The sequence below is a fragment of the Talpa occidentalis genome, unplaced genomic scaffold (genome assembly GCF_014898055.3).
Source record: "Talpa occidentalis isolate TD23 unplaced genomic scaffold, MPIMG_talOcc4v2.1 talOcc4.3, whole genome shotgun sequence".
NCBI lineage: Eukaryota > Metazoa > Chordata > Mammalia > Eulipotyphla > Talpidae > Talpa > Talpa occidentalis.
Genome location: NW_023603184.1, coordinates 325,051 through 350,359, shown reverse-complemented (window position 1 = coordinate 350,359; position 25,309 = coordinate 325,051). Strand labels below are relative to the sequence as shown.

The window sequence follows — 25,309 nt, the reverse complement described above, 5'->3', positions numbered from 1 at the left end:
TACTGAGCAGTGAGGACTTGAGCTCCAAAGAGTTTCTGATGAGAAAATTGAGGAAGGGAGCCCAGAACAATTCTCATTTCACCAAGCATGAGTGTGAGCAGCAGGGTCTCAGATGGGGGTAGACAGAATTCAGTAACAATCCATTTCTTACTTCACAACTGGGGATCTGAGGAGGCAATAGACATTTCAGCAGATGCTACTGTGGCGAGAGGTCCAAGGACCAGATTCCCCCTCTGACCTGGATCATTCAAGCCTTCTGGAACTTAAACATAAGCCTGTGTAACCTAACAGGAGGCAAGACCCAGACCAGGTGCCACCACAGTTGTATACTCACCATCAAGTCACCCCTCAGTCCACAACCACAGTCATTGTGCCTCCTTCCCTCTGTGAAGAGACAAAATTTAAGAGTTGGACAAATATTATGATGAATTCATTTCTTCAACTAACATTGGTTAACTGTTTATGATGTGGCAAGAATTATTCAGATGCTGCAACACTGAGGGTCCTTTTAGTATAAGTGATAGTGGTCAGATGAGAGAGTGAGTGAGTTGTGAAACCACCCCCTTCCCTTTTGGGAATTCATAGCAAAGCAGATAATGGTACAGGGAGATTAACTGAATTGAATTGAGACTCCTCCCAACACTATTTGATTCCCTGCTAATCCACACACTGGACTGTGGAAATTGTATAATAGTAAATTCATCTCTACTTTACTACACTTCGCTGGAAACAGTTAAATGCTGCCACATTTCAACAAGTTATAAAACACCTGAATCTTTTAGTGTCAAAAATATCCTGTTTAATGATCTCTGCTAATATGTCTCATAATAATGCACCTATTTGGGACATTTAGGTAAAATGTGGTTTTCTGTGTATCCCAAATCATTTCTGCTCTGTTCAAACCTGCAACCAGTCCATAGAAGCATTAGAATGAATGATCATTAATGACACAGTATTACATTCTTTTGGTAGTTGGACAGACTGTTAAGCTACTTTACATATTCTCAATGCAAAGGGAAATATCCATCTCAGGCAAACATGTAAGTGGCCAAAAGAGAGCTTTATAAAAACTTTATAATGTGATTTTTTTGTTCATCAAAAATGAAATTTAATATGATCATCAAGGAGAAATCCACATGAATCCATAGCATTAGACATTTTTCTTCAATTTATTTGTTTATCTCTTAGTTGTTTTGTTCCAATGTCTTCTGGCAGAAGGATAACTTAACATTCATACCAAAAGCAAATTGAGAGAGAAGAGGTTTAGTGAACTAGAGTCCATAGAAGGAAAGGTGCAGAAAAAGTGATCAGACAAAAAGTCAAATTTCCATGTATGTAATAGTTTTAAAACCATGGTAACATCTTCACCTGTGATCACATCTATGAACTTGAATTCCTCCCACTTCCTTGAGGACTGCCTCCTGTGCAATGAAGCTGCAGAAGTGGGAGTAAAGGCTTTTTACTACCTATTACATCCCACTTGGAGTAGATATTCCAAAGCTCTTATTTTCTCTCTTTTAATCACGTTACCAAGATTTCTCTTGTCATGTAAGAAATTATAATAAAATTGGCTGATCACTGATTGCATAAGTTAACATTCACTGAGTATTACTATATACTAGGCTCTGGGCTGATTTTTTCCTGCCTCCTCTCACTTAATTGTTTTGTCATTTTTGAGGAAGATGCAAATATCTTCTCACTGGAGAAGTGAGAAAAATATGTGTTTAAGTAGCCTGCATAAGGGTCCCTATCTATGAAGTTTGTTAGAGATGACTTTACTAATCACAGGTCTGATAATTAAAGAACAAATTTGTTTTACTACAACTGGCATCAGTGTCTACAATCCCACCTGCCAATGCTTCAAAGCCATCACTTACAAAGATGATCATAGATTGTTGCTATCTGGGAAGAACATGGATTCATTAGTCAGGGTTCTACCTATATAGGGAGATTATTTCTCACTTCATGAATAACATAAAGAAATCATATTTATACATGGAACTACATAAGGTCTAAATGTTGGATGTATGTTATTGTAATATGTGTGACACTCCAGGAATGCTAGTCTGGAGAAAATGCGTCCTTGTCAATTTTCTATAAATTCACTTGGTTGGAATCTACATTTCTGTGACACACCCAAGTCTGCTGAATCTTCTGCTTCTTGTTCAAACTTGAAGCCCTGGAATCCTGGGAGTTTCGGATTTCGGGCACTCAGGTCCAGCCTCTGCACACACAACATGGCGGCCATCACTTCTGAGTCTCAGTGTCTCTAGGAAGCTGCGGTGAAGCATGATGCAGGTGCGCCTGTGCATTTGGCTTCTTTTTGGCCTCTTAGTATTTCTAGAACCTTTATTTTATGCATTTCATTCCTTTCCCCATCTCTATTTCACAATTCACCTCACAAGGTGACTCAAGAATAATGTAGAGGAAATACGTTGTGGGGGGAAATTAAACAAGACTAATCTTTCCACCCCTGCAGTTGCACTCGCTTTGCTCCTCCTCCACCACCCCATCTACAGGATTAAGTGTTCATTTCCACGATTTTTATTTTTTTATTTTTATTTTTTTATTTTTTTTTTATAGAGGCATGTTTTATTTATTTTTGTTTTATTTATTTGTTTGTTTATACAAGCACTGGGTACAGTCAGAAGCGCGGGAGGGTGAGAGAATTCACCAGAGCCAGAGTGGGGAGCAGAACAGGCAGACTGTCGAAGTACACTGCTGAGGGGAGCAGCGGGCGGCAGGAGAGGTCTGCGCGCCACGTGGGACCCTCCTCCGGTGCCGGGGAGCAGCCGGGGATCGAAATGGCGCCGCAGAGGCCGCGGGCAGCTTTGCAACCCAGCGCTCAACCGCTGTGTCACCGGGGAGGCCCTTTTTCCACAATTTTTAAATGTCATTACTTACACATTCTTTTACATTTTAATGAAAATATAAATATATGACAACTAGGTAAAAGAAATTCGAGAAGAACAGTTTGTGTGATATCTTAGTTTCTTCTCGTTTCTCATCATACAAAATAAAGTAGAACCTCTGATCTCTAACACACACTTTATCTACATGAATCTAATCATGCAAACTGGCTTTCAGCTGCCCGCCATATTGGAGCTACTGCTCAGCCTCATCCCTGCATGGACACCATGAACCATAGGGCACAAGGAATCAGGACGCCATTTTGACCTTCTCTATTAGATATTCTTATGATCTTCAAGAGAACACTTACATATTGTGACCACTGATTTCCATTAGGAGTACAGAAACCTGGCTTCATATTATTTTTTGTTTTAATTTCCTATGTTTTCTTTTTACTGTTCAGGTAACATTACAAAATATTTTTCTTACTGAGGTGTAAGTGTAACACTCTTTATCACCCTCCTGAGGGCTTCTTTGATATCCTTGTTCCTCAGACTATAGATAAAAGGATTTAACATGGGGATGATAACATAGAAAACGGAAAGAAACTTGTTCTGTTTCTTGGAGTGGCCAGAACTAGGATGCATGTACTCAGTGAGGGCTGTGCCATACAAGAGAGTAACAACCACCAGGTGGGAGGCACAGGTGTTGAAGGCCTTGGCACTACCTTTGACGGAGGATATTTTCAAGATGGAAGCTGCAATGAAACCATAGGATAACAAAATAATAACCAGAGAACCTACAACAACAAAACAAACTAATCAAGAAAAGACTCATTTGACTGATGAAAGGATTAGAACAAGACAGACTAATAATTTCAGTTATGTTACAGAAGAAATTCTGGATGACACTTGGCCCACAATAGTATAACTCAAAGCCAGTGACTACTTCAACTAAGCTACAAAGTAAACCACACCCAAGAGCCCCAGCAATCATCTTCCAACAGAGCCCAGGCTCCATGATGGATGAGTACTGGAGAGGTTTGCCAATGGCCACATATCTGTCAGAGGCCATGGCAGCCAAGAGGCAGCTCTCAGCCTGACCCATCCAGGAAGCTACAAAACACTGACTGGCACAGGCAATGAAGGAAATGGCTTTTTTATCTTTGAAGAAGTCTGAAATCCTCCTTGGGCTGATGGAAGAAGAGTAACAGACGTCTATAAACGACAGGACACCAAGGAAAAGGTACATTGGTGTGTGCAGGTGGGAGTCCATCCTGATTAGGATGATGAGACCCAGGTTCCAAAATAATGTCACCAGGTAGATCAGCAGGAAGACTGGAAAGAGACTAAGCTGCAGCTCTTTATCTTCTGAGATTCCCAGGAGAACAAACATGGTCACAGACGTGAGGTTCCTGTCCCCTCCTGTGGACCAGTTTGGCATCATGTGCTGAGAATAGATGAAAGAGAAAATGGTTTCATTGGCAAAAACCAGAAAACAGTACTCTTCATTTTTCTCTTTCATGCAACTTATTAAATATACAAACAAGATTCATTTACCTTTAGTGAATCTTGCCTATATGCATAATCACCAATATTACGTTCAATAGTTCTCTGCATAAATACTCTCACTCTCTGTATGGGACAAAACACAGTGGTGAGGCATCATCAGTGCTTTATCCACCAAAATATCTTGATTCCTTCTGTCCCTTTCGAATTTACAATGACATGGCAATGGGAATTACACCAAATTAGGGAGAAACTGTCCTATCTGCACAGGTGAAGATGGTCACTTTAACTAGGCAGCCCCATGTGACCAGTGCTTGGGGAAGATGCTGCATCCTGTGAAGCCTCAGTGTAAAATGAGGATGTTCAGTCGGTGCTTGTTAAAATCACCTTGAGAATAAATATTCAAACAATGTATAACAAGGGAGTGCAGGCGATTTTGTAAGTGTCTTCCTGTGTCACAAGCTCTGGAAAGAAACAGGAATCTGCAACAGGGTCGTGGAAGGAGGCACATGCCCAGTAGTGGTTGGGAAATGGATATGACTTAACTAGTGACTCCAGGAAACCTCCTGAGGAGTTAGATAATACACAGTTGGTAGAGCTTTAGTCTCCAATCCTTGAAGCTACAGTTTGTCATAATTAATTCAGGGATACTTATAACTTATGTAGTCTAGAAGCGTTATCTGTATCTTTATGAAGTCGTGATACTTTTTTTTTAAGATTTATTTATTTATTTATACAAGCACTGGGTACAGTCAGAAGTGTAGGAGGGTGAGAGAATTCACCAGAGCCAGAGCAGGGAACAGAACAGGCAGAAGGACCGAAGTACACTGTTAAGAGGAGAAGCAGGCATGACAGGAGAGGTCTGGGCACCATGTGGGACCCTTGCCGGCGGCTGGGGATGGAAGCGGTGCTGCAGAGGCTGCAGGCAGCTTGGCAGCCCAGCGCTCAACCGCTGTGCCACCGGAGAGTTCCTGAAGTAGTGATACTTTTAAAAATCTGACCCTCCACCGGCAAAGCCACCGTCAGCGCCTGTGCATGGTCTTACTGGATTCTCAGTCACTACGGAGTCCATTGTCATCTCCAGGTGTAAGACTCAGCCTACAAAAGACAGTCACTTAAGCTCATAAATGTCAGGATATCTAGGCAGTGGACATGGGAACTGGGAAACTGAGGCAGGTTCTAGAATTCTTTTGTCCTTCTTCACTGAGTCAGTACAGAAAATGAAGACCTGCATGTCTGAGCCAAAGTATATGACTCTTGCCCCGGCAGTGAGTGTCTACCCAAGGGGCAGCAACTATCCTTGTCCCCAGATGTCATGAGAACACTCCCAACATAGTACATCTTCATCTGGGAACTCAACCAGAAAGAAAATACAAAGGGGCAGCTTACACTTTAGGATGTGTTTGTTGCCATTAAAACACATAAAACACCCTGGTTGCTGCTCTATATGTAACAGCTCAATAAAAGCCCAAGAAAGCCAAAAAACAAACAAACAAACAAACAAACAAGCAAACAATTCTCCAAAGAGAAAATACAAATGGCCACCAGGCATATGAAAAAATGTTCAACATCACTTGCAATCAGGGAAATGCAAATCAAAACTACAATGAGATGCCATCTCACACCAGTGAGAATGGCACATATTAAAAAAACTAACAACAACAAATGTTGGCGAGGATGTGGAGAGAAAGGAACTCTCCTGCACTGCTGGTGGGAGTGCAAACTGGTCCAACCACTATGGAGAGCGGTTATGGATATTCCTCAACCTACTAAAGATAGAGCTTCCATATGATCCAGCAATTCCACTACTAGGTATTTACCCAAAGGACACAGAAACATCCATTCCAAAGAGCACCTGCACCCCTATGTTTATAGCAGCACTGTTTACAATAGCTAAGCTTTGGAAACAACCCAAATGCCCAAAAATAGATGAGTGGATCAAGAAGATGTGGTACAGGTACACCATGGAATATTACTCAGCATTCAAAAAAGATTAACACATGTAATTTGCAGCAACGTGAATGGCGCTGGAAGGGTCATGCTCAGCGAAATAAGCCAGAAAGAAAAAGAAAAATACCAGATGGTATTTTTTCTCACTCATAGCAGGAATCTAGAAAACTTAAATATGGACCAGGAGAAAGAATAACTACAAGATAGGAAAAATTCAAAATCAAAAAACAATTATGAACCAGAGACACTCTTGGGGAGAGGAGGGAAGGAGGGATTTGGGTCAAAATTGGGGTTGCAATTGTCTAGGGAATATAAAAATAAAAAAAATCCCCACACAAACACTGGTGTAAAATACAGTGTTTTAAAATACAGTCACTCAAATGTGAGAGTTGGGCTCCAAGTTGTACTTTGTCATTTTATCTATATAAAAAGTATGAAGATTATTTATCTCAGCATATCACCTTCCTCACTTGTAAAGTTAATAAATACCTGAAAACTATCATTGCATTAGGAAATGAGAGGTAACCAAGAAGGTCTTCGAGCAGTTCTTGGTGAACACAAATACCTCAATAAATGTTACTAATAACATCATTAATTATTGTCTATTTCATTTCCTTGAGTTAGGTTCCCCACTTCCACTTACTGTGGCTGCTTCTCACTTATACCAGGACCAACCAGCACAGGAATGATTACACAACCCACTGACCAGGCTGCCTTGTCCTTAAAAACCTCCTACAGTAAATGTTATGTTCCTATTGTACTGGATTCATTCATTATATATATATATATACAAGCACTGGGTACAGTCAGAAGCTTGGGAGGGTGAGAGAATTCACCAGAGTCAGAACAGAGAGCAGAACAGAGAACAGGCAGACCAACAAAGTCCACTGCTGAGAGGAGCAGCGGGTGGCAGGGGAGGTTAGACGCCATGTGGGAACCTCGCCCGGCGGCCGGGATTTGAACCAGCGCTGCAGAGGCTGCGGGCAGTGCTCAACCACTGCGCCAGCAGGGAGGCCCTGCACTGGATTCATTTTTAAGGAAAATGCACATCCCATAGTACAATGTCAAGTTTTGACCAATCATTGGGACCGCATTGCTTTCATTTATTACCTCCTGGTAACAGAGGAAGCCATAACTAAATGTGTATGAGTGGCCCATCTCTGCAAAATGACAGTGTGTTTTGTGAACTGATTCAGTTAATCATGAGAAATTTTACCTTCTAAAAATTTGGGCAGCTGGATGAAAAATATGTGAATATATTCATCTCTTTGATGAATTTTACAAAGAAAATTGTGAAGAATTGTTGACTGATATAAATCTTAATGAAATTTCACACTGTCAATCTAGCCAACAAAATACCCTACCCGAAATTACAACCTTAGTCATGATAAGTGTATGAGTAGATGAAAAGTCAGGATGTGGTGCAATGAAAAACAACAATGAGGTATAAGAAATATTGAAAACCTGGCAAGATCAATACAACCGGGTTTTACAGTGGGGGCCCTCATTGGTCTTTCCAAAGACCAAAGATGCTGTACATGAGCTTTGGCTGTCCCTTATGTAGGGACCAGTTCCTCTCTTGCTACTCAGAATTGAAGCCATGTATTGAAAAGGAAATTAAGTTATTATTATTATCAAGCAGATTCATTAAGGGAATAACCAATGCAAAGAGGGTTGTCCATGGTAAGAAAGAAGCTTTCCATAGAGAAGCCTGCCTTGACAGTAGGAAATTCCCCCTGAATTCAGTATATCATTGTTCAGAATGCAATTATTAATGTTTGCAATGTTTCCATCTTTACAGAAACAAACTCAACTGATTCTAGATAAAACATTATTTCCAGTTCATGTATAGAAAACCACAAGGTGACAAAGTTCAGTATTAAGTCATTGAAAATTACAGAACTATATCTCATCATCAACCCTAACCCCACAGTAATACCTGACATCATTCTTGTCTCTGAGGTCAGGGAATTTGGATGAGGGAACATTCCACAGGAAGACACCACCATGGGGGGCAGGAAAGGGAAGGAGAGGGCAGTGCTGAAGAACACAAGTGACCAAGTGTCATACTCCTTGCTCCCCACAGTCCCTGCTAGGTGCCATACACAGCTGTGGAGACAGCACACAGTCCTCTCTTATTTCTAAATCTTGCTTTTCACCTTGACCAAGATCCCTCAGGAATACACACTTCTTGCCAGGGATGGAAATAGTGTATTTCTTTCCTGAAAATGTTCCAGGATGGACCCAGTTGACTTCAGAATAGGAGCTGTGAGCCATGAAACAGGTTGTTCACTGACAGCAAGAGAGATGCCCACAAGTGGGGAGTCCTCTAATATTTATTATCAAGGGCAGAAGAGCAAGGGAGAAAGACAATTAGGTGGAGGACGCCTCCAGGCACCTGCTCTCTGGGGTCATGCTCCACGGAGCTTTGGTCACAGCTAATCTGCCCCATTAGCCTTGTCCCCTCTGGGCCTTTCCCCATAGTCCTGGCATATTCTCAAGGTTATAGATTTTGTTTTAACAAACTTGTGGGCAATTGAGCTGGAAATGTCTTAGGAATATTTCCACATCATATGTTTATTTTCCAGGTAAGTAATTTGAACTAGAGGTGTAAGGAACTGGCCCAAGCTGACACAGCCAGTTGGGAAATAGCTTAGTAGCAATAAAATATGATAACATTTCTACAAAGAAACATGAAAAAAATGAATATCTTCACCAGGATATTAGCTGTAAAAAGCTGTGGCAGATAGAACAGTGGGGGTGGGGAATGGAGCAAGGGGTACTCAAGAGTTGCCTCTCTGCATAGCTTATTTATTTTATCTTTGATTGAGATCCCAAGAAATTACTCTTCACCTGTTGGCCACTGATGAGTTGGTGATCAGTTTAACAGCACCCACACATTACTCAGAGTGACCTATCGCTCATCCATTTTTTACTCTCCTCTAGACCAAATTGCAAGGTTAACAATGCAGGAAATATTTCTGTATTGACTTCACTGAAATGATGATTTCAATTTTCTATCTGCCTTTCAAGTCAATACTTGTTTCGTCTTTGATGTTTTGGGGCAACTGGAAAGAAAAGTCAGAACCTTTCTGGTTAATGATCTTCCACATTCCCTGGTTGCACAATGTCTTGACCTTTCCCCTTCCCAGTGGAAGGTTCTGGGCACCCCCCTCCCCACCCAGGTCATGGGATTTGGCAACAACATCTCAGACCTTACCACTCACCATAAGTGGGAAACTGCTGCTTAGTTCTAAAATGTTGAGCTTTAAAATTTCCCTTTACCAAAACTTCCTGTTTTTCTACTCTGCCACTCTTAGTAAATCTGTTCTTGGCTTGTATGACTTCTTGCTCCTCAGACTCTCCCAAGTTCATGAGTCTGTCACCTTGGCTCAAAGGGGTTCTTCCACCACCACTGACCATTTTTTTCTTTGTACAGTAATATTTCCACACTTGGGTTGCTGGCATCAGCTGTTTAAACATGGCCTCCAACCCTACAAAGACATTCACTGATGTACAAAATACTTCCTTGACCTCTTGTTTTTCCATATCACTTTCCCCACAGTCATCCTAAGGAAACTGCTCTAGATGCCCTCAATTGGATATGGTTTCTCCCTCTTGTGAACTCTCATAGTTTGTACTTGTTGCTCTTCGTGGTTTCCATCACTTTTCGACTCAGATAATATGTGTCTCCTTGTATTACTTCTATTTGAGGTCTCTTACATTTAACTTCTTATTCATTCATGTTCCCATAGCCTAACACAGTGTTTGGCATCAAATGGAAGCTTGGTGACTATTTCCTGATTTGAATATGACATTTCTACCAAGAAACATGAAAAAAATGATTATGTTCACCAGGATATTAGCTGCAAAGTTCTGTGGAAATAGTTTACAGATGCTGCAATGATGATATTACATGATACAATGATATTAGTTTTCTGTTGTTTCATAACAAAGCACATGCCCAACAGCTTGAAACAATAGACATTATCTCCCAGTACTGGAGGTCAGAAATCTGGGTTCTCTGCTAACTGCCTTCCTTCTGAACCAGGTTAGAGAGGATATTGGGGTTACTGAGTTCCATTTACCACTTCTTACCAAATGTCATCTCTTTTTGCATCCTGTAAAGTAGGGAGGAAAGAGGTTTCAATGTACCATATTGGCTGATGAGAAGGAATAGGTTGAAATCTTAGAAAGTGCCTATTACTTTTCTAGGATATTGCTTACCCAGAAATTCATCACAAATCTGGGGTGCTACCCACCAGCTTCCTTTCCTTGTTTCTGCATTGCAACCTTGCCCTGGGTACTCAGGAAAACGTAAAGTCCTTTCAAGAGAGTGCTTCCAACTAGGGAGGTGCAGAAATTCTTCCTCAGAGTCCATTGAGGAGAAAGAAGCATTAATTAACAGAAGATAACATTTTCCATTGATTAGTCTCAAGAGTGCTGGAAGAAGGAAACTAGTGGGGAATTTTCTCAATTGGTCCCATTTCTTAATATTTTTATGGGTCCCTCATGATCCAATTAAAATGACCCTAGCACCCTGCCCAAGGTGCCTGCTGTGGATACACACTCCTCTGAGTACTTGGGGTATAAAATTTGGTATTCACATATGTCAACAGAATGCTCACAATAGCCTGGGTGACAGATACTATTGTGCTCATTTCTGTTGAGGTTCAGTGACTTGTCCAAGTTTACCTCATTAGTGATGTCTGAGTCAGGACTCAAAGTGAAGCAGCTTTACTCCAGAACCTGGCCCTTAACCCAAAGTGCTCACCTGTCTCTAGCACCCAACTGAATCAAGTTCCAGGTTTTCTTTTCAAATTTTAGAGCCAGAAATAAGTCCATGTACATACCAATAATTAAGCATCTTTTTTGAACACAGAAAAGCTAAAGTTAGAAAACAAACACCCAAAAAAAAAAACCCAGGGAAAAAGCAAACAGGTGGAGACCAAAAAAAAAAAAAAATGCTTCTGAATAGCTCTTGGGTCAACACAGAAATTGAAGGACAAATAAAAACTATCTAAAAACAATGAAAATGAAAAGATGAGCTAACAGATCTCATGGACAAGAAGAAGATATTTACTCATCTCATGTCTAACAAGAGGTTAATTTCCAAAATATATAAAGAACTCACTATATAGCTTTGTTTCTGTCCAAAAGTACATTTCCTCTATCAGTTCACTACAACTCTGGTCATAAACAGAACAATCCATGTCTGGATTGTGTTACACCAAAATATTTAGGAGTAGATTTCTACTTTTTGGGGCATCTGTCGGGTACCTGTAAGGTGAGGGGTCTGAGGTTAAACTGGACTTAATACTAAAATCAAAAAGAAGCAACAAGCTCTAAACCTTGATGTTTGACAAAAGCTTAGTAAGAAATTTAAATAATAAATCTCTTTAATAAATAATAAATCTACTCCTCATGTAGGTTTAAAGTAATGTAGCCCAAGGAATTAAAAGAAGTGTGCGTGGTTTCGACTCAGCCGTTGGTCCATTTTGACATATTATCTGTGTTAAACAGTTTTTTATTTGACTAAAGACAGATGAAATTTGTCATAGTCCACTCATGTGCATGTTGTTTTAGGTAAAGGATTCTGACAGGGCAAATCTGACAGAAATCTCAAAACCTGTGATTTCAAAAATGCTCTCTCTTTTTTGGCAACCTCTTCAAGGCATCTTTGATTTCTTTGTTCCTCAGACTATAAATCAAAGGATTCAACATAGGAATCACTATAGTGTACAAAACTGATGCAAATCTGTCAAAACTGGAGGAACTACCAAAGCTGGAACTCAAATAGACAAAGACACCTGAGGTGTAGAAGAGGGTCACTGCTGTCAGGTGAGAAGCACAGGTGTTGAAGGCTTTGGATCTGCCTTTAGCTGAAGTGATCTTCATAATGGAGGTGGCAATGTAGCCATAAGATATCATGATAAGGAGGGCATTTATTATCCCATAGATTGTTGTTAAAATAGCCATCATGAGTTGTACAAAGAAAGTGTTAGTGCAGGACAGGACTAACAGTTGGGACATGTCACAGAAGAAGTGGTTGATGATATTAGGTCCACAAAAGTGCAGCTGATATATGGCAATCAACTGAGATATAGAACCAGAGAGTGCAGCCATAAAGGACATAAGCACCATACGAACACAGAGGGTGGGTGACATGATTGATGAATAGAGAAGTGGATTACAAATGGCAGCATATCGATCATAAGCCATAGCTGTCATGAGGCAAGACTCACTGAGTCCCATGGTTGAAAAGATGAAGTACTGAACAGCACAACCCATGACGGTGATAGTTTGCTGCTCCTGAAAGAAGTTGGAGAGCATCTCGGGGGCTGTGGAGGTCACATAGCAAATATCTATGAAGGACAGATTACTGAGGAAGAAGTACATGGGTGTGTGCAGATGGGAATCCATCTTGATTAAGACCATGAGGCACAGGTTCCAAGTGAGAGTGGTGATGTAGGTTAACAGGAAAACAGTAAAGAGCACTGCTATGATTCTGGGAAAATCTGAGAATCCCAAGAGGATGAAGTGGGTGATTTCTGTAATATTCCTTACTCCAAACATTGGCTTGGTGTTCCTAAAATCAGAAAAGAGGCAAGATAATGCACCACTAATTCAGGTAAAGTGATAGCATTACAATTCTCATGGGTGCCATTTTTCCCTCCATTGAATACTATTTTAGTAAAGGGGAAATGCTTCACTGTCCTGATGGGAAGACCCTAGTTTTTTGTCATGAATTCCCAAGTTCTTTCTTGGTGCTTCAGATTCTCAATTATTTCATGAAGGCTCATGAATATTAAAAATTTAAAATTAAAAACTTTTAAAATTAAATGTTGTTATGTGGAGAAAAAGTGCAAAATGGTCCAACCACTATGGAGAGCTGTGTGGAGATTCCTCAACCTGCTAAAGATGGAACTTCCATATGGTTCAGAAATTCCATTCCTAGGTATTTACCCAAAGGACACGGAAACATTAACTCAAACGGACACCTGCACCCCTATGTTTATAGCAGCACTATTCACAATAGGTAAGCTATGGAAACACCCAAATGCCCAAAAACAGATGATTGGATCAAGAGGATGTGGTGCATATACAATGAGATATTACTCAGCCATCAAAAAGATAAACTCATGCAATTTGCAGCAACATGGATGGAGCTGAAAGGGATCATGCTCAGTGAAATAAGGCAGAAAGAAAAAGAAATATACTAGATGATCTTATTCATAGCAGGAATTTAGAAAACCTAAATAAGGGACCAGGAAAAAGACTCATCATAATAAAGTGAAAATCAAAATTAGCAAGCAACTTTAGGGCCTCCCCTGGTGGCGCAGCGGTTGAGCGCGGGCCTGCAAAGCTGCCCACAGCCTCTGTAGCGCTGGTTCGATCACCGGCTGCCGGCGATGGTCCCACATGGCACGATAGACTTCTCCTGCTGTGCCCGCTGCTCCTCTCAGCAGTGTATTTTGTCAGTCTGCCTGTTCTGTTTTCCTCTCAGGCTCTGGTGAATTCTCTCACCCTCCTGCACCTCTGACTGTACCCAGTGCTTGTATAAATAAATAATTAAATCTTAAAAAAAAACCAAGCAGTTATAAAACAGAAACACACTAAGGGATAGGAGGAGGGATTGAAATAAGGGGGGTAGAAATTGTATGGGGACTATAACCAAGATGAAAATGCATATATTGTGCAAAAATGAAAAATGATGTAAAAAGTGTATGAAAGAAAGAAAGAAAGAAAGAAAGAAAGAAAGAAAGAAAGAAAGAAAGAAAGAAAGAAAGAAAGAAAGAAAGAAAGAAAGAAAGAAAGAAAGAAAGAAAGAAAGAAAGAAAGAAAGAAAGAAAGAAGAAATTAAATGTTTTTTTTAATGATAAAATTCTACCAGTAGTATAAATAATGTAGAGGTCATTGATTTCAATAACAGATTTTTTAAAGACCTCTGGTGGTTCAGTAGATACCTGCTGCTTTATATAGTAAAGCATAAGTACATAAGGAGATGTGAAGTTGTACTCTCAAAATTCTGTAGTTAGGAAAATGACTAACAAATTAATAAATTTTGAAAAAAAAATTTATTCCAACAAAAAATATTCTAACAAAATACTAGCAAACTGAATTCAGCATCACATAAAAAAGGATACTACACCATGATCAAATGGGCTTCACTTTAGTCTGCAAGGGTGGCTCAATATACAAAACTAAATAAATTTGACCAATCACATTAATAGAATGAAATATAAGATATAACTATAAAATTATATACTCTTCTCAATAGCTACACAAAAAGCACTTGACAAAATTCAACATCCATTCATGACAAAAACTCAATAAATTAGGTATTAAAGGAACTTAACATAATAAAGGCCATGGATGACAAGTCCCTACTAACTCAGAGTCAATGGTGAGTGGTTGAAAGCTTTTCCTTTAAGATGAGTGACAAAACAAAAGTGACCACTCTCACCATTCTTGTTCAATATAGTACTAAAAGTCTTTGGGGCAGTCAAGACAAGGAGGAAAAGGACATAGAATTGGAAAGAAAGAACTGAAAGTGCTCTATTTGTAGATGACATAATCTTACATATAAAAATCCGAAAGACTCCACCAAATACTGTTAGATTTAATCAACAAATTTAGTAAAGCTGCAAAGGGGTAAGAACAAAGAGAGAAGGAAGCACAATGGACTGTGATGGGGAAAATGGGTGAGTTCATGGTTGGTGAACTATGGTGGTAAAAGCTGATGAGGGTATCCCAATATTACCACAATTAAAACATGAATAAAATTAAAATTGAATATTGTTTATAAATGATTGTGTTTATTTATATCTTGTATTATTCTGTTATTTCCCATTGCTGATGCCATATTTTACATTCCCTACCACCAATTATGGATTAGAGAAGTTTTACTACTTCATGATAAGCATCTTCCATACTAATGTTTATATAGTCCAATAAATATATGTTGAATGCATTAGTTAATGTTTCTTTCACCTAGTTTCAGATAGGAAATGAAAAATATCTAAAATTTGTTTCATTTGTAATATCATTATAAAAGCTTGGAAACTTTCTGTTTCCAACTCTTCAAGGGTTGCCAATACAATTTGTCAGCTATGTTATCCAAGATGAATTAGATTTGATAAAGTTTTTTGAACATATAAAGTCTCATCTACAACATCCTAGAAAATACCAACACAATTGATTAATTTACTAAAATAAATCAGGCTTTGCTCAATCAGTTCTATTACATGTCTTCACTTTCTTATTACATTCTGGTAACATAGGCAGCCATAACTCCTATAGAACATGTAACCCATCATGTCCAGGGAAACAAAGAGGTGCTGTGTATTGTTTTACTGATGATAAAATTTATCATAAAAACTTACACCGTTAAAATTCAGTAAGATAGAAGAAAAGGAAAAATACAAATATACTTGCTCTTTTAAGTTTTCCATGTATTTTCTATATCCCCAGTTTGCAAAGGTTAAAGAGAAAGATAAATTTAAATATTTTAAAATGTCACCTTTGTGCAGAGTAGGGTATCTCTGACATCTGTGTCATCCACACTAGCATCCCCAGACCCCCAGGATGTCCAAAGATGACAATAGAGAATGACTTGAAGTATGGCCAAAGGTCAACAGATTGTACATAGGCACTTTGATATATGATGATGTAGTGACCACTATGTCTTTTGCCACTCAAGCATCAAGAATCACAGTTATACATTAAAGGAGATAAAATTAATTACTAGTACCTAAACACAGAATTTTCAAAGGACTGAGTGAAAAGAAAAGGGTCCTTGGGTGGATAAAGTTGGGAAACAAAGACAAGTACATTTTGATCTTGGTTAATTCCTCTGAAATTCAGCATACTATTTTTGATGATTCAGTACATAAGTATTAACTTCTGTAATGTGTTAGTCTTTATAGACATTGTCTCCTTAGATTCTAGATTATCTTCCCAGAAGGTAAGAAGATTCAAGGTCACATTCTTAAGAAATGGTAAAACTAGAAACCGCATCAATCCCTTACCCCAGGTAATAATTGACTTGAAGTTAAAGACAATTATTTTCACTGAATGTCAGAGAATCTACCTAAGGACAAAGAGAGCCATGGGAGAGTTCTAAGTAGAGGGTGTAGAAGTGAGGGGGAGAAGAGTTCAAGAATGTAAGAGACTAAGTATCACAGACCTTGCTCCACACAGGTCCTAAAGGAAGAATCACACAGCTAGGCACAGCTAGAGAGAGAACAAAACCCACATTTTGTCTCTAATCTTGACTTCTAACCTTGACCCCGATTCCCCAGGAAGACAGAGTTCTTGGCAAAGGTTGGGTTGTGTCCCTCTTTTCCAAAGATATTTTCTAGGTTGATACAATTGCACCCCAAGGTGCGTGCACTTGGCCATGAAATATGCTGTCCTTCACACAAGATATAAGTCCTCAAATGGAGAATAGTCTTAAATGTGTTGTTAAAGATGGAGGTGAAAGTAGAAAAGGCAATTAGAGGCAGAAAACTCTCCAGGTATTTGCTCTCTGTAGTCATGGTTGGCATGGAGCAATTGCTCCAGCTAATTCCATGCCCCATTTAGCCATGTCCCTTCAGATTCATTTCCCTACATCCCCACGATCTTATTATGAACTCATGATCATAGTTTTTCTTTGAACAAAGTTTGAACATTAGAGCTGAAAAAACCTACCAATATCCTGATTCCATATCCCCTATATCCAAGCTAGTATGAGTTGAGTATAGCTGAGATATTTGCCCTAAATGACATAGCTAGCTGATAAAATAAAGGATAATGAATTACATGGTGCACACTTCCCTGTTTATAAAACAGATATCTAACCACATCATTTTAGATAGCTACCTTATATGTTTCCTTAACCCCCTGACCTGTAAAAGGATCATAGCTGCCCTGGGCAGTGGCATTATTCTCTGTGTATGAGTGAGGAAGTTGTGGCAATCAGGAATACACAATTCATGAAGAGGGTCACAACTTATGATTACAATCATAAGTAGAGAAGCTGCAATGCTGGTATTTGCAGGTGAGTGAGACTGCTGGTATTTGCAGGTGAGTGAGACAAAGTGGAAGAGAATTTACGTTCTCTCGGTAGGACGCAAGATGGCGGTATTCAAATATTCTGCAATGGGCAGGTGTTACTGAGGAAAAGGGAAGTCTCAGCTTTTAGATGGTAACCACTGCAGAGCTTGTGTCCAAGATGCCTAAGAGATGAAATTACCACGGCAAACCCTTCTCTACACTGAAAACCATGTCAAATCAGAGATACAGTCATCAATCTCAGAGCACCTTTGAATTGCCACATCATTTGCTCAACTGTTCCAGACTCTATCATTTTTATTTAGCCTTATTTTTGGTCGCCTTTTATTTATCAAAGACTCCTATATTTTCTTTTTTATTTTGGATAAAACTTATCTTGTATCACTTGTAACACTTTCTCTTGAATGGTGGTCTCTCATTTCCTTTAGAACCTGTCAAAGACTTTCCTACAGCTGAGTCATATGTGGACTTAATTCAGCAAATGCAGACTTTGAGGGCTCATTCTAGAAGGTGATCCTGGCCACTGATTCTTGTGTACAGTGATAGGGACCGGGGGTGGGAGAGGGGTCAGGGCTATCTAGGGAGTCAAGAGGCTGTGTCAGGCACCACTGTAATTGAGAAAATCTCCACCCCCTGAATCTCTTAGTGTCAAAAATATCCTGTTTAATGATCTCTGCTAATATGTCTCATAATAATGCACTTATTTGGGACATTTAGGTAAAATGTGGTTTTCTGTGTATCCCAAATCATTTCTACTCTGTTCAAACCTGCAACCAGTCCATAGAGGCATTAGAATGAATGATCATTAATGACACAGTATTACATTCTTTTGGTAGTTGGGCAGACTGTTAAGCTACTTTACATATTCTCAATGCAAAGAGAAATATCCATTTCAGGCAAACATGTAAGTGGCCAAAAGAGAGCTTTATAAAGACTTTGTAATGTGATTCTTTGTTCATCAAAAATGAAGTCTAATATGATGATCATCAAGGAGAAATCCACATGAATCCAAAGCATTAGACATTTTTCTTCAATTTATTTGTTTAGCTCTTAGTTGTTTTATTCCAATGACTTCTGGCATAAGGATAACTTAACATTCATACCAAAAGTAAATGGAAAGACAGGAGGTTTAGTGAACTAGAGTCCATAGAAGGAAAGGTGCAGAAAAAGTGATCAGACAAAAAGTCAAAGTTTCATGTATGTAATAGTTTTAAAACCGTGGTAACATCTTCACCTGTGATCACATCTATGAACTTGAATTCCTCCCACCTCCTGGAGGACTGCCTCCTGTGCAATGAAGTGGGAGTAAAGGCTTTTTACTATCTATTACGTACCAATTGGAGTAGACATTCCAAAGCTGCTTATTTTCTCTCTTTTAAGCACTTTACCAAGATTTCTCTTGTCATGTAAGAAATTATAATAAAATTGGCTGATCACTGATTGCATAAGTTAACATTCACTGCGTATTACTATATACTAGGCTCTGGGCTGGTTTTTTCTTGCCTCTTCTCACTTAATTTTTTGTCATTTTTGAGGAAGATGCAAATATCTTCTCATTGGAGAAGTGAGGAAAAATGTGTTGAAGTAGACTACATAAGGGTCCCTATCTATGAAGTGTGTTAGAGATGAGTTTACTAATCACAGGTCTGATAATTAAAGAACAGATTCTTTTTTTTTTAGCTTTTTTATTTTTTATATATTTCTTACATCATTTTTCATTTTTGCACAATGTATGCATTTTCATCTTGGTTATATTCCCCGTACAATTCCAGCCCCCTTATTTTGACCCCAATCCCTCCTCTCCCCCCATTCCCATAGTGTGTCCCTAGTTTATAGTTGTTTGTTGATTTTAATTTTTCTTTATTATAGTTATTCTTTTTCCTGGTCTCTTATTTAGGTTTTCTAAACTCCTGCTATGAGTGAGACCATCCAGTATTTTTCTTTTTCTTTCTGGCTTATTTCACTGAACATGATCCCTTCCAGCGCCATCCATGTTGCTGCAAATTGCATGAGTTTATCTTTTTTGATTGCTAATATTCCATGGTGTATATGTACTACATCTTCTTGATCCAGTCATCTGTTTTGGGGCATAGGAGTTGTTTCCAAAGCTTAGCTATTGTAAATAGGGCTGCTATAAACATAGGGGTGCAGGTGCCCTTTGGAATTAATGTTTCTGTGTCCTTTGGGTAAATACCTAGGAGTGGAATTGCTGGATCATATGGAAGCTCTATTAGTAGGTTGAGGAATCTCCATAACTGCTCTCCATAGTGGTTGGACCAGTTTGCACTCCCATCAGCAGTGCAGGAGAGTTCTTTTTTCTCACACCCTTGCCAACATTTGTTGTTGCTAGTTTTTTTTAATATGTGCCATTCTCACTGGTGTGAGATGGTATCTCATTGTAGTTTTGATTTGAATTTCCCTGATTACAAGTGAAGTTGAACATTTTTCATATGCCTGTTAGCCATTTGCATTTCCTCTTTGGAGAAGTTTCTTTTTAATTATTCTGCCCATTTTTGACTGGATTATTTTCTTTGTTTTTGTTGAGTCTCTTCAGCTCTTCGTAGATTTTTGTGATCAGTGCTTTATCATTAGGGTAGAGTGCAAAAATCTTCTCCCAGTGGGTAGGGTTTCTCCTTGTTTTGGTTATTGTCTCTTTTGCTGGGCAGAAGCTTAAAGAACAGATTCTTTTTACTACAACTGGCATTAGTGTCTGCGATCCCACCTGCCAACACTTCAAAGCCATCACTTACTGAGATTATGACAGATTGTTGCTACCTGGGAAGAACATGGACTCAATAGTCAGGGTTCTACCTGTATAGGGAGATAATTTCTCACTTCATGAATAACATAAAGAAATCATATTAATACATGGAAGTACATAAGGTCTAAACGTTGGATGTATGTTATTGTAATATGTATGACACTCCACGAACGCTAGTCTGGAGAAAACGTGCCCTTGTCAATTTTCTATAAACTCGCTTGGTTGGAATCTACATTTCTGTGACACACCCAAGTCTGCTGAATCTTCTGCTTCTTGTTCAAACTTGAAGCCCTGGAATCCTGGGAGTTTCGGATTTCAGGCTCTCAGGTCCAGCCTCTGCACACACAACATGGCAGCCATCACTTCTGAGTCTCAGTGTCTCTAGGAAGCTGCGGTGAAGCATGATGCAGGTGCGCCTGTGCATTTGGCTTCTTTTTAGCCCCTTTGTATTTCTAGAACCTTTATTTTATGCATTTCAGTCCATTCCCCATCTCTTTTTCACAATTCACTTCACAGGTGACTCAAGAATAATGCAGAGGAAATACGTTGTGGGGGGGAATTAAACAAGACCATTCTTTCTGCCTCTGTGCTCGGACTCGTGTTGCTCGTCCTCCACCACCCCATCTCCAGGATTAAGTGTTCATTTCCACAATTTTTAAATGTCATTACATTCACATTCTTTTACATTTTTTTAAAAGAGTTATTTATTTATTTATACAAGCACTGGGTACAGTCAGAAGCGCGGGAGGGTGAGAGAATTCACCAGAGCCAGAGCGGGGAGCAGAGCAGGCAGAAGGACCGAAGTACACTGCTGAGGGGAGCAGCGGGCGGCAGGAGAGGTCTGCGCGCCATGCGGGACCCTCCTCCGGTGGCCGGGGAGCAGCCGGGGAGCAGCCGGGGATTGAACCGTCGCTGCAGAGGCCGCGGGCAGCTTCGCAACCCAGCGCTCAACCGCTGTGCCACCGGCGAGGCCCACATTCTTTTACATTTTAATGAAAAAATAAATATATGACAATTAGGGAAAAGAAATTAGGAGAACAGTTTTTTGTGATATCTTAGTCACTTCTACTTTCTCTTTATACAAAATAAAGTAGAACCTCTGATCTCTAACACACACTTTATCTACATGAGTATAACCACGCAAACTGGCTTTCAGCTGCTGGCCATATTGGGCTGCTGCTCAGCTAGATCCCTGCATGGACACCACGAACCATAAGGGTACCAGGAGTCAGGACGCCATTTTGACCTCTATTAGATATTCTTATGATCTACAAGAGGACACTTACATATTGTGACCACTGATTTCCATTAGGAGTAGAAAAACCTGGCTTCATATTATTTTTTGTTTTAATTTCCTATGCTTTATTTTTACTGTTCAGGTAACATTACAAAATATTTTTCTTACTGAGGTGTAAGTGTAACCCTCTTTATCACCCTCCTGAGGGCTTCTTTGATATCCTTGTTTCTCAGACTATAGATAAAAGGATTTAACATGGGGATAATGATAACATAGAACACGGAAAGAAACTTGTTCTGTTTCGTGGAGTGGCCAGAACTAGGGTGCATGTACACAGTGAGGGCTGTGCCATACAAGAGAGTAACAACCGCCAGGTGAGAGGCACAGGTGTTGAAGGCCTTGGCACTACCTTTGACGGAGGATATTTTCAAGATGGAAGCTGCAATGAAACCATAGGATAACAAAATAATAACTAGAGAACCTACAACAACAAAACAAACTATCAAGAAAAGACTCATTTGACTGATGAAGGGATTAGAACAAGACAGACTAATAATTTCAGTTATGTTACAGAAGAAATTCTGGATGACATTTGGCCCACAATAGTATAACTCAAAGCCAGTGACTACTTCAACTAAGCTACAAAGTAAACCACACCCAAGAGCCCCAGCAACCATCTTCCAACAGAGCCCAGGCGCCATGATGGATGAGTACTGGAGAGGTTTGCCAATGGCCACGTATCTGTCATAGGCCATAGCAGCCAAGAGGCAGCACTCAGCCTGACCCATCCAGGAAGCTACAAAACACTGACTGGCACAGGCAATGAAGGAAATTGCTTTTTTATCTTTGAAGAAGTCTGAAATCATCCTTGGGCTGATGGAAGAAGAGTAACAGATGTCTATAAACGACAGGACACCGAGGAAAAGGTACATTGGTGTGTGCAGGTGGGAGTCCATCCTGATTAGGATGATGAGACCCAGGTTCCAGAATAATGTCACCAGGTAGATCAGCAGGAAGACTGGAAAGAGACTAAGCTGCAGCTCTTTATCTTCTGAGATTCCCAGGAGAACAAACATGGTCACAGACGTGAAGTTCCTGTCCCCTCCTGTGGACCAGTTTGGCATCATGTGCTGAGAATAGATGAAAGAGAAAATGGTTTCATTGGCAAAAACCAGAAAACAGTACTCTTCATTTTTCTCTTTCATGCAACTGATTAAATATACAAACAAGATTCATTTACCTTTAGTGAATCTTGCCTATTTGTATAATCACCAATATTACGTTCAATAGTTCTCTGCATAAATACTCTCACTCTCTGTATGGGACAAGACACAGTGGTGAGGCATCATCAGTGCTTTATCCACCAAAATATCTTGATTCCTTCTGTCCCTTTCGAATTTACAATGACATGGCAATGGGAATTACACCAAATTAGGGAGACACTGTCCTATCTGCACAGGTGAAGATGGTCACTTTAACTAGGCAGCCCCATGTGACCAGTGCTTGGGGAAGATGCTGCATCCTGTGAAGCCTCAGTGTAAAATGAGGATGTTCAGTCGGTGCTTGTTAAAATCACCTTGAAAATAAATATTCAAACAATGTATAATGAGGGAGTGCAGGCAATTTTGTAAGTGTCTTCCTGTGTCACAATCTCTGGAAGGAAACGGGAATATACAACAGGGTCATGGAAGGAGGCACATGCCCAGTAGTGGTTGGGAAATGGATATGACTTAACTAGTGACTCCAGGAAACCTCCTGAGGAGTTAGATAATACACAGTTGGTAGAGCTTTAGTCTCCAATCCTTGAAGCTACAGTTTGTCATAATTAATTCAGAGATACTTATAACTTATGTAGTCTAGAAGAGTTACTCTGGATCTTCATGAAGTCGTGATTTTTTTTTAAGATTTATTTATTTATTTATACAAGCACTGGGTACATTCAGAAGTGCAAGAGGGTGAGAGAATTCACCAGAGCCAGAGCAGGGAACAGAACAGGCAGATGGACCGAGGTACACTGCTAAGAGGAGCAGCGGGCATGACAGGAGAGGTCTGCGCACCATGTGGGACCCTCGCTGGTGGCTGGGGATGGAAGCCGTGCTGCAGAGTCTGCGGGCAGCTTGGCAGCCCAGCGCTCAACCGCTGCACCACTGGGGAGGCCCTGAAGTCGTGATACTTTTAAAAATCTGTTGGAAACTCTGACCCTCCACCAGCAAAGCCACTGTAAGTGCCTGTGCATGGTCTTACTGGATTCTCAGTCACTACGGAGTCCACTGTCATCTCCAGGTGTAAGACTTAGCCTACAAAAGACAGTCACTTAAGCTCATAAATGTCAGGATATCTAGGCAGTGGACATGGGAACTGGGAAACTGAGGCAGGTTCTAGAATTCTTTTGTCCTTCTTCACTGAGTCAGTACAGAAAATGAAGACCTGCATGTCTGAGCCAAAGTATATGTATGACTCTTGCCCCGGCAGTGAGTGTCTGCCCGAGGGGCAGCAGCTGTCCCTGTCCCCAGAGGTCATGAGAACTCTCCCGACATAGTACATCTTCATCTGGGAACTCAACCAGAAAGAAAATACAAAGGGGCAGCTTACACTTTAGGATGTGTTTGTTGCCATTAAAACACATAAAACACCCTGGTTGCTGCTCTGTATGTAACAGCTCAATAAAATCCTGAGAAAGCCAAAAAAAAAAAAACAAACAAACAAAAGATTCTCCAAAGAGAAAATATAAATGGCCACCAGGCATATGAAAAAATGTTCAACATCACTTGCAATCAGGGAAATGCAAATCAAAACTACAATGAGATGCCTTCTCACACCACTGAGAATTGCACATATTAAAAAAAACTAGCAACAACAAATGTTGGCAAGGATGTGGAGAGAAAGGAACTCTCCTGCACTGCTGGTGGGAGTGCAAACTGGTCCAACCACTATGGAGAGTTGTGTGGAGATTCCTCAACCTACTAAAGATAGAGCTTCCATATGATCCAGCAATTCCACTCCTGGGTTATTTACCCTAAGGACACAGAAACATCAATTCCAAAGAGCACCTGCACCACTATGTTTATAGCAGCACTGTTTACAATAGCTAAGCTTTGGAAACAACCCAAATGCCCAAAAATAGATGAATGGATCAAGAAGATGTGGTACAGGTACACCATGGAATTTTACTCAGATTTCAAAAAAGATAAACACATGCAATTTGCAGCAATGTGGATGGCGCTGGAAGGGATCGTGCTCAGCGAAATAAGCCAAAAAGAAAAAGAAAAATACTGGATGGTATTTTGTCTCACTCATAACAGGAATCTAGAAAACCTAAATATGGACCAGGAAAAAGAATAACTATAAGATAGGAAAAATTCAAAATCAACAAACAATTATGAACCAGAGACACTCTTGGGGGGAGGAGGGGAGGAGGGATTTGGGTCAAAATTGGGGTTGCAATTGTATAAGGAATATAAAAATAAAAAATATCCCCACACAAACACTGGTGTAAAATACAGTGTTTTAAAATACAGTCACTCAAATGTGAGAGTTGGACTCCAAGTTGTACTTTGTCATTTTATCTATATAAAAATGTATGAAGATTATTTATCTCAGCATATCACCTTCCTCACTTGTAAAGTTAATAAATACCTGAAAACTATCATTGCATTAGGAAATGAGAGGTAACCAAGAAGGTCTTCGAGCAGTTCTTGGTAAACACAAATACCTCAATAAATGTTACTAATAACATCATTAATTATTGTCTATTTCATTTCCTTGAGTTAGGTTCCCCACTTCCACTTACTGTGGCTGCTTCTCACTTATGCCAGGACCAACCAGCACAGGAATGATTACACAGCCCACTGACCAGGCTGCCTTGTCCTTAAAAACCTCCTACAGTAAATGTTATGTTCCTATTGTAATGGATTCATTTTTTTTTATATATACAAGCACTGAGTA

At 39.8% G+C, this 25,309-nt stretch overlaps 3 protein-coding genes across 3 annotated transcripts; all 3 read right to left on the bottom strand.

Moving 5' to 3' along the window:
- Positions 1-3,335: 3,335 nt before the first annotated feature.
- LOC119254187 (olfactory receptor 1440-like) lies at positions 3,336-4,374 on the bottom strand. The gene is made up of 2 exons (XM_037521309.1): positions 3,741-4,374; positions 3,336-3,649 (listed from the first exon to the last, which is right to left on the bottom strand). The coding sequence occupies exons 1-2, from the start codon at positions 4,372-4,374 to the stop codon at positions 3,336-3,338; spliced, it is 948 nt and encodes a 315-aa protein (XP_037377206.1).
- A 7,571-nt stretch (positions 4,375-11,945) lies between these two features.
- On the bottom strand, positions 11,946-12,884 carry LOC119254186 (olfactory receptor 5AN1-like). Its single transcript, XM_037521308.1, has one exon. It carries the CDS (start codon positions 12,882-12,884, stop codon positions 11,946-11,948), a length of 939 nt encoding a protein of 312 aa, XP_037377205.1.
- An 8,644-nt stretch (positions 12,885-21,528) lies between these two features.
- On the bottom strand, positions 21,529-22,569 carry LOC119254185 (olfactory receptor 5A1-like). Its single transcript, XM_037521306.1, has one exon. It carries the CDS (start codon positions 22,567-22,569, stop codon positions 21,529-21,531), a length of 1,041 nt encoding a protein of 346 aa, XP_037377203.1.
- Between the last annotated feature and the right edge of the window lie 2,740 nt (positions 22,570-25,309).

What these genes read in the sequence shown, in the direction of transcription:
- LOC119254187 (XM_037521309.1), bottom strand. Translation starts at nt 4,374, where the DNA reads ATGAAAGAGAAAAATGAAGAGTACTGTTTTCTGGTTTTTGCCAATGAA. An exon ending in TGTCATCCAGAATTTCTTCT is followed by an intron (nt 3,650 to 3,740) that starts GTAACATAACTG and finishes TTGTTGTTGTAG; the next exon opens with GTTCTCTGGTTATTATTTTG.
- LOC119254186 (XM_037521308.1), bottom strand. Translation starts at nt 12,884, where the DNA reads ATGTTTGGAGTAAGGAATATTACAGAAATCACCCACTTCATCCTCTTG.
- LOC119254185 (XM_037521306.1), bottom strand. Translation starts at nt 22,569, where the DNA reads ATGAAAGAGAAAAATGAAGAGTACTGTTTTCTGGTTTTTGCCAATGAA.